At 43.6% G+C, this 9962-nt stretch overlaps 1 protein-coding gene across 1 annotated transcript; it reads right to left on the reverse strand.

The window, feature by feature from the left end:
* Positions 1-390: 390 nt before the first annotated feature.
* LOC144027127 (vitellogenin-2-like) lies at positions 391-9241 on the reverse strand. The gene is made up of 34 exons (XM_077534424.1): positions 9129-9241; positions 8965-8985; positions 8722-8873; positions 8389-8640; positions 8149-8310; positions 7921-8069; positions 7700-7850; positions 7470-7627; positions 7230-7395; positions 7003-7128; positions 6696-6914; positions 6394-6611; positions 6197-6294; positions 5989-6113; positions 5805-5906; positions 5543-5662; positions 5267-5453; positions 5096-5189; positions 4832-5017; positions 4605-4752; positions 4318-4522; positions 3478-4241; positions 3341-3385; positions 3196-3264; positions 2888-3088; positions 2674-2816; positions 2443-2581; positions 2244-2373; positions 1482-1665; positions 1305-1399; positions 1125-1219; positions 886-1051; positions 657-818; positions 391-576 (listed from the first exon to the last, which is right to left on the reverse strand). Exons 1-34 carry the CDS (start codon positions 9166-9168, stop codon positions 464-466), a joined length of 5385 nt encoding a protein of 1794 aa, XP_077390550.1. The 5' UTR covers positions 9169-9241; the 3' UTR covers positions 391-463.
* Positions 9242-9962: the final 721 nt, after the last annotated feature.

Below are 9962 nucleotides of genomic sequence, written 5' to 3' on the forward strand. Positions count from 1 at the left end.
GCATACCTGCTGGCACTAGTCTTAAGCGAAACATTAATAGGAAGTTTTCCTCAACACACTTAGTGATCATTTTTACAATGAAGAGGATGTTGAGTATTATGAGTAACCACGGCTTGTCTCCGTTTCATTGTGTAAGCAGACACAACAGATATTGCCTGACATTCTTCTATTACAGGTGGGTGTTTGGTGAATTTGGTGAGGTTTTAGGAATGCTCGTCAGTTAGCTTTAGCAGATGCTTTTCAGTGTGTGTTTGTAGCTTTTTGTAAATGTGAGGATAGATTTGTGATAAATGACCGCGCTACTAGTCTCATTTTAAGTCAAATATTTGACTTGCAGCCCGTCCAGAGTAAAAACAGCATACCACATAAATTCCACACATCACACAGGTCTTGCCGTTTTAAGTTTACACTTTATTGTGATAGAGAGTAGGGGTATCAATGGAAATAAACGTTGTGGGACTGACTAAGCACATTGAGCAGTGCAACGGCAGGCTAAGTGGGCTTCGGTTGTTTCTCTCAGGTCCGCACTCTTCTCGAAGATGCTGCTCATTCCCTCAGCACGGTTCAGACGGGTATCTGCAACAGTATACAGGTGGTTGGCAATGAAGGTGATTGAAATTTAGAGCGGCATCTAGTAAACATTGTCACTGACTCACCAGCTGGTAGGCAGTGGAAGCCAATCGAGACAGAGGTGGTTCTCAGGGGCATGCAGCCAGGCAGGCAGCGCAGCACGGGCTCGACAGAGAAACACTTGGACTCTTGGCCGTGGACTATCATCTGCTTCTCCAGCTTCACAGACTCAAGCTTCATGTAGCACTCTAGAAGAGGTTAGCACAACTTGTTAGTTGGCACATATCGTATCAATGGTTAAATGCAACAATTTACCTGTGGTGTCCCGGCAGCTCTCGGCAGGCAGAACCCAGGAATGAGCATAGCTTACTGCGTTCTTGCTCAAACGTGTATTGGGAGTGCGGTACTCCTGTCTGATCTCCCCATCGGCTTTTCCGCAGATGCCGCAGGTCTGTCCTCTCATCCAGTCCACGACTTTAACCTAGACAAATGAACAATGTGAGCAGGGTCACTTTCCTGCATGTTGTCGCTGCGCTCGACTTTGAACTCATTACCCTTTGGAGCTCGGCGTCAAAGTACACTTCCTGAAGACCCAGTTTGGGAGCGTGGAGAGCGATGCCCTCTCCGCTTCGTCTGATCTGAATGTCAACTGAAACAAACACACCAACAAACAGTTTATTAAGTGGTGACCTGCAACACCTGAAGCATGACTTCAAGAGGAAGAAAGAGCAAACCTGATGGATGACGGTATGGCAGATCACTCAGAGGGATTTCTTTGTTGTTAACCCTCACCATAGCAACACGGTCCTTCAGATACATGTCCACCTCACTGATGAATATTAAATCAGACGTGAATAATGTTTACATTTTTGGCTTTCCGTGTTCACTTTTGGTTGTGAATACTTTCTTACATATCTGCAATCTTCACAATGAGCATGTGTTGTTCATGTTCTTGGTCTCTCTTCAGCAGAACCATGAATTTAGCCTCTCTGGTACAATCCTGAGCCAAAACCTGGGAGCAGGAGTGAGGCATCTCTGCCTTGAACTTCTTGTTGTTGAATGTGACCAATGTGTCCTTGATTACTTTACACTCAGCTGGGCAAAGTAAGCAGATTGGTTGATATTAACCACAGGGTTTGTGAGGCTTGTGACATCCAGTCCAACTTAAAGGGGAAGTCAATCCCCCCAAGAATTCTTGACAATATGTTCTATGCAGCCCACTAGTCTAAATACAGTATTCTGGTTAATATTGTGAAAGTGGAATATGAGTTAAGCAGCAAAATCCAGCAGTTTTTATCAAGAAGGCGGCCATTTTGCCACTTGCCATTGAGTGAATATGACATCACAGTTGCTCAGGGAACAACCAATCACAGATCAACTTCAGAAAACAGGTGAGCTGTGATTGGTCGTTGACTGAGCCCTGCACAACTGTGATATCATCGTCAGTTTACAGCAAGTGGTAAAATGGCCGCCCCCTGAGATGGATAAATGACCGGATTTTGCTGCATAACTCTTTTTCCACAAATGTAATATTAATCAGCATGTCATGTTTAGATTAATTAGGTCAAATATAACATATTATTGTCAAGAATTGTTTACTTAGTTGACTTACCCTTTAAATTCAAGTTACAAATTGTGAACTAAGACCCTTAAATGGAAAAGAACGGTTTTACCTGCATGAGCCTTGCTGACCATGTAGGAGATGATGTCAACCCAGCTGTCCCGGTACGGCTGCAGCTCTGATGCAGTGTTTCCAAAGGGCAGAGAAATGGGAATCAACATGCCTTTTTCGAAGATGGTTCTCTGTAAATGACAGGTTGTGATTTGGAATCTGAGTGACACTGATGAAGTGTGATCAAAAACATTGTTTACCTTTGGTGTTTTGAAGACAATATTCAGGGTTTGTTCCGTAGCAACCGCCACTGTCAGTTTCATTTCATTTCGAGCATTCTTGACCTTTGCCTGGTTAATTCCGGTCCACAGAACGAATCTTGTAATGTATTCAGACCACCTGGACATTGTAATAAAAAAAAAAAAAAGATCAACATGTTACCCTCTGATAAATTAAAGTAATCGATATGTGCACTAGACTATGACGCTTACTCCTTTTCATAGTACTTCACGCTGTGTGGAAGTTTTCCCCAAGTCAGCTTCAAACGCAGTGCTGGCAGTTGCTCAACAATACCAGCGTCAGCCGCGATCTCAACCTGGTATTGTTTGCATTGAACACCCCAGGCAATCTTGGCCTAAAAATGTTAGTCACATCCCAGCAGTTAACTTTGATCAGGTGAAAATATATCAGATGTTGTTCTGTTACCATCAGCTTGTGGTTGCTCAGCTTTACAGCATCAGCACAGATTCTCCAGTTGCTGTTCTCAGCGAGGTTGGCAAGAATAATCTGCACTCGGGAAGTCGTTCTGTCAAAGTAAGCTGCAATCTGGTATCCTTGTGGCTTGTGGTCGGCTCTCACAGCACGGACGAGGACGGTCACAGCTGGGGCACCAGTGAGGTACTTATCCTTAAAAAAAAACAAAAAAATAAAAAATAAAAAACAAAGATTTGGTTCAAGAAAGCTTTTGCCAGTTGAATGCATATGACTGGTATTGGTGACGGTGTGCGGCTCACCTTATTGTAGATGGCTTGAAAACTGCGGCTACTGCTCCTGCTGCTTTGTTGAGATTTAGATCGTGAATGCTGCAAACAAGGTATTAAAGTATTCAATTGACTGAAGGGAAAATTCTTCATATTTTTTATGTGCAACAGGAAATACCTGGTGGACGTGGGTCTTGGTAAAATTCATGTCATAGAGTTCTTGCTGAAATTGTAAAAAAAAAAAAAACAAGAACAAAAACACGGTTATTTTTCTTTTTAGACTTAATGTGATGCTTTCAGTAGTTTGTGTCTCACCTTTGACCGAGAGCTGCGGCTGCTGCTGCTGCTGCTGCTGCTGCTGCGGCTGCTGCGGCTGCTGCGGCTGCTGCGGCTGCTGCGGCTGCTGCGGCTGCTGGACGGTTTGCTCGAATGAAGGCTAGATCTGCTGCTGGAGGATTTGCTCGAACTAACACTGGATCTGCTGCTGGAGGATTTGCTCGAACTAACACTGGGTCTGCTGCTGGACGATTTGCTCGAACTAACACTGGATTTGCTGCTAGAGGATTTTCTTGAACCAACACTGGGTTTGCTGCTGGAGGATTTGCTCGAACTAACACTGGACTTGCTGCTGGAGGATTTGCTCGAACTAACACTGGATTTGCTGCTGGAGGATTTGCTCGAACCAACACTGGATTTGCTGCTGGAGGATTTGCTCGAACTAACACTGGATTTGCTGCTGGATGATTTTCTGCTGGGCCGTTGCAACTTGGATGCCTTGGAAGTCGCCTCGAGGTTGTCAGTCACCTTGCTTGTTTTGCGAGAGGAACTCGAAGAGCTCTTGGATGAGCTAGAACTGCTTGAGCTGCTGGAGCGAGAGCTGGAAGAACTGGAGCTGCTTGAGCTGGAGGAGGTGCGGTTATTCCGACCAGGAACAAGGATCTTCTTCAGTTTCATCAGGACATTCTTGTCATCAAGAATTCCATCATCTTGACTCAGGTCAATGACTTTGATGATCTTTTCTGCTGCTTTTTCTCCAACCTGAACCTCAATTTCAATCTTCTCGATGACCGGTCCAGCAGCTAGAACCAAAGGCAGAATTTGACTTTTTAGTGACCACCATTTATTCCAGTGACTTCATCAATTCTTTACACTTACCTGGTGCAACCTCAACAAAAACGGCATGTTTTCCAATGACTGCATATAGTGGATCGCGTCGGATTAAGGCCGCATTGCGGGATTTGATCAGAGCGCATGCCTTGATTCCAAAGGTTTTGCTTTGTTCACACAGCTTTTTCTCAAAGACTTTGATGAGTTTGTTCATTTTGCTCGACGGGTTAGAGAGGAGCTCAGATGACACTGACTGAAACGGCATAACCCAAGGAATAATATTACTTTCCAGGAAGTTGGTTAAACACACTGACTGGACTGGGACTCAAACTCACCTTGCTGTCAGTCATAGAGGACATCATCCTGGAAGACCTGGATGAGCTCTTCTTTGAGGACTGCGGGTTAAAGTCGGCTGGAATCATTGGTGTCATTTTAGCAGCGGCAAGGTCTTCCACATTTCGTGCAACAGCATAGGTCTCAACACTGTTGGGATGCAGCAAAAACAAGAACATCAGAAATTACAAACATTAAGAACTTGCCTGAAAAATGTACTGTAACATACATTGCAGATGCAATCTTATTGATGCCGGGGACAGGCAGGAAGTCAAACTTGAAGTTGCCCTTGATCATGTCAAGTTTTGCTTCGATCTTTGCTGGGAGAATAGTGTGAACTCTGGCTCTTGAGACCACAGCTGCCTGGGCCGATGGCATATTAACACCCATGACCGCATATGTATGCATGGAAACACTGCAAGACAAAGAAATATAGAATGTTTGTGGCATTTTATATCAAACAAAAAAGTTTAGATCAAGTGTATCCATTTACCTTGGAGTAAATGCAGCCCTCACACTGATGTCAGACTTGAGGAGCTGGGATGGATGGAATTGCTGACCTATCGGTGGTGTCACAGTGGCTTGGACTGTGGAAAAGAGACAAAGTTAATCAGTGTAAATCAATTTTTCACATCAATGATAGAGAAGCAGAGATCCAGCTTACGTTCAACGGCCGCAGTCAACACAGAAGAAGTATAGAAACTGAGTTCCATGGGCAGACCAACAGCAGTGGGCAGGATGCGACGAACCTCAGCAATCAGCATTGGATGAGCGTAATTCAATTTGGTGCCAGCCATTACCTGATCTAAAGCCTTCCTTCCGTAAGACTGAACTTCTGGTCCGGTAACAAGCTGTTGACATTATATAAGACACAGAGTTAGGGGTTTGTGTTGTGACCTTTGAGAGGTCTTCACAACATGCAATGTTAGAAGACACATACCGCCATGAACTGATCAACCAATGCTTTGTCGACATTGGCAAAGGCGATCTCCTGTCCGAAAAGTTTCACATGTGCTGAGGCTAGGGGCTTTCTTGAAGGCTGGGCCTTCCATTCGGAGAGCTGGGATTGGGATGCAGAAAGAAGCATCAACATACAAGTATTATGAATTCTGTGAAGGCCATATGTTCATTCGCTCCCATTGGTGGCTATACACGTCAATGGCATTGAATGAATTAATATACAATAGATCACACAAACTTACAGCCTTGAGAACTTTTTTCATCCTGGTCATCCTATCGGCACTGTCAGGAAGATCTCGGACCTTCAAAAGGGCTTCCTGGATTCCCTCAGTTCTCACTCCAATCTGATAAGGCAAATATTCTTGATTATGAAAACATCTACCATCATATGCCACCCTAGCCTCCAAGCTTTAGCTGTCATTATACCTCAATGACATCAGCATACGCTCCTGCCAAATAGGTACGAGCTTTGGCCACGATGGATCTCGGCAAAACAGTTGCAGCTTCGTTCACATAGAAAGCACTGGCAGCAGCACCCACCATCCAGGGGCCTGCAGAAACAATGTTGGAGCCATCAACTAACTTACTGAGTGGGAAAATCTCTACGTATATTAATATTGTGTCAGGGTCTTACTGTAATAGCCATCAACAAGGAGCGCTCTGCTGAAGCGATAGCTCAGTCTATTAAGTTTGGGGCTGAGGATTCTGACAGCAACATTGCAGGCTGCAGCACTGCAAAGACACGAAAATGTCAAATAAACAAACTATTGGAAGTGATAGTGATGTATAAGAACTGTAAAAGGCAAATAGGATTGCTTTTGAAATGCTTACACAGGCACGAAATCAGGAGTGGTGGACCTTGTCATTGCCTTCATGTAAGAGTAGACCAAGCTGGCAACCTGGAGATTAGGTTCTTTCAAGACGGCATCAGCAAGGGCAGTCACCAGACCCATTGGCAGTTTGGTCTCAAAAAGCACAATGGCAGCAACCATCCGGAGCTCGGGGTGAAGAGCTCTATCCATCAACAGCTGAACAGCGACTTCCTGGACCTAATCACAAAAATACCGTTGCTCGTAAGCAAACAAGCTCCAGGGAATTTTGTCATCGGAGTAAATCAGAGTGTAAATTTTCACCATTTTTGGCTCTCTCTTTGCAATGTTCCTCAGGGCCAGAACACCATCGATATGAACTTGCAGTGGCAGATTAGCAGCAGCAGTGCCAAAGCGAGGTAAGACCTTCAAGATTGGCTTGAGGCTGCTAGGATGTCCTGCATTACCCATAACCTTGAGAGTGAGAATTATGTCCTTGATATCACTCTTGGAAACAGCGCGGGCAACCCAGTCATGGATGGGCTGTGGAGGCAAATAAAAGGATACAATATCGGTGATGTAACAACAACAAATTCATTTGTAGAAAAGCTGAAGTACAAAGCCATCATACCCTGATGAGGTCCACTGGGCAAGTTGGGTTCTCTGTACAGTATTTAGAAACCATACTGCCATAGCCTAGTGCAACAACCTCTTTCAAAACTGGAGTTTCCATAACCTTTTGGTTGTCACCCAACTCCTGGAATTTGAGGTTAATACATTAAAAAAAACACACACACATCACAAATCCTGATTTTCTTTTGTCACAATGACTCAGGACGCTGTGTAATATTGACTTGCCCGTAGGAGTCTGATTGCTTCCAAGTCAGCAGTCACCATATGCACGGCTACCATCAGAGTCCGAGTTGTTTCAGCAAAGGTCAGCTCACCAGCAACAAATTTTTCCTTGATGAACCTCAGTGCAACATGAGTGCCAATGGCAGGGATAGTATTCAGGATCCATTCTCTGAAAGAGAAAAATAACATAAGTCATTATTTGGGTTGAGATTGGGTATATTTTTAGATCCAGGTTGCAGCTACCTATGAGCTAGACGCGATCTGAACTGTGTCCAGAGGGCCTCAATTGTCTCATATTTGGCCAAACGCAACAGCTGGATGAGCTCAATGAACTTCAGAGGTGCGTCTTCTTGCACTTGGGCCACGTTGTTGGTCACCAGGTGGCTCAAAATCTCAACAATCTGTTGATCAAAAAGTAAACCAGAGTGAAGACAAAAACGTTTTAAAGTTAAGGTTAGTAATTAGTCAAGTACCTGAGCCTCAGCATTGGTAATCCTGAGGAGCTGGATGGGTGTATGAAGCAGCTCACTGCCAAACTCATATTGCAGGCTTCCACGGTGGAGGTAATCGGCTTTGATGGGCTCCACTGGAGTTTTCTGGATCTCCAGGAATTTCAAGACTTGCCTGAGGAACACCATTTTTTGAAATAACTCTCCTTTTGTTGGACAACGTGTTGTTTATTTGGAGTACATACTTAGCCTCCATCTGGGCAGCACCGTTCAGGATGTTGATGGGAGAGAATTGAATCATCTCAACCGAGGACGCCTCCAGGATCAGAGCACCTGTGTCTGATGGTTTCATGACATAGCTGTATGCTGCTGTTCCCTTTAGGGCACTGCCTCGCTACATAGACAAACAACAAAAGATGTCAGCACTATTAAATATAACACTGCGGTTGACAACTAATATTACTCACGCTTACCACTTTACACTCAGCACATCTTTCTGTATAAGCCAAGCCGATATCCTTGATAACTCTCTCCTGGCAGTGGTTCAGGTCTTTGGTCTTGGTCAAAAGGACACGCTCAGCCTTGGTATCCTCAGTGATCACATAATGAGTCTTGCACACACCCTGTACGCCAGCCTATTTCGCCACAATCAAATAGTACATGTGAGAGATTGTAGACATGAAGAATGGAATGCATAAAGTGACTAGTCGTACCTCCTGAAGATCATAGACATTCATCGTCTTTTTGATGTTAATTTGGAGGATGTTGAGGATTCCCCTGATGATGTTCAGCACAGCGGTAGAGACACCAGCCGGGGCAAAAACTTTGTTGACAACACCGTTAGCATACTCAAACTTGAGCGGCGTCAAGAGTTGAGCTGACAGGGCTGAGGTGAGCTTTGGGGCTGGAACAAAAGCGTCTTTGGGCCAGATGCCGCTGTACTCAAAGAGCTCCGGCTCCAGGAGCTACAACAAGGGAGACACAGAGGAGTCACGTAACTTTGCATCATTATTTGAACGTCTTCATGAAAAAGGAGTGTTTGCTACCTTCAGCATGAAGGTGTTGGGAGTCGTTGCACTGATAAGAACTTTGCTTCTCATTTTGAGCCCAGCCCGAGCCAAACCCTCCTCGGGAAGTCCACCCATAAGAAGTGCTTCATATTTGTAGCTGTATGTTTTTCCAACAGCAAACTCTGGAGCTGCAATAAGACGCAATGACACTTTTCAATTGGAGTAGCAACCAAAAGAAGAAAAAGAAAAATGTTTTCTTATTAGAAAGGATTTACTTACCAATTTTGACCTGGTGGCCAGCTGAAAAGATAATGGGAATAAAAGTTAGTTTACATTCAAATGCAACCAGAAATTGTCTAACAATGTTACAAATCAATCATCTTAGTACAAAATAGCTCCTCTTAAAATTGTCACTTTGAGGTTGGAAGAGCGAAAAGACATACCCACAAGGGCCACAGCCAAGGCTAGCACGAGCACCCTCATGGCGATGGATGTGACTGACCCATGTCAGATGCTCCCTTATAAAGGCGCTTCTCCACTGTAAACAAGTATGATTAACCAGGTAAATGGTGTTATCTTGCCCCAGCCACGGCGGTTAGACAAACAAGACAGATCAAAGATGTTACAAATAAAACGAGTCAACTCAACCTGACTTTTGCCTTTGGAACTTCTCGAGAGTCTTTCCCTCTTTTAAGCACCATTTATTTTTACATTTTAGTATCACAGTTTTGTGTTTCAATTTGTATTTATGATTACACAATGAAATATGACCTTCCAATACATTATAAACTAACGGCAAATGCTGAAAGTCATGTTAATGAGATATTACAGTTAGCTAACGAAATGTTTATTATTGTGGTTGTATTTTATACTAGTGTAAAAGTGTATTGTATCAGAATATTAGCCACACTTCTAATTAACTGTAAACTAAAACCACAGTAAAAAAAATATTGTGGTTTTAGTTCCTCAAGTTATGTTTATTTTCTGACAGGATCATCAATAAGTGCACAACTCACATCTAATTTTCGGACCCACTCGGTGACTACTTTAAAAATATAATTTTAAATAGCAAAGTACGATTATAAATGCTGATGAGGAATAAGCAAACAAATGCGGCAGTGGCAGACAAGTTTCATTCACTGCTGCGATAAAATGTCATTACAACCTGACCTCAAATGTTGTCACAAACTGCGCCATGACCTGTAAACTTTGCAGTGCCAACAATCCAAGATGACTTTCCTGCTAAAGAGAACTAATACCGCATTACGACAAACATA

This window comes from Festucalex cinctus, chromosome 10 (assembly GCF_051991245.1).
Source record: "Festucalex cinctus isolate MCC-2025b chromosome 10, RoL_Fcin_1.0, whole genome shotgun sequence".
Taxonomy (NCBI): Eukaryota; Metazoa; Chordata; class Actinopteri; order Syngnathiformes; family Syngnathidae; genus Festucalex; species Festucalex cinctus.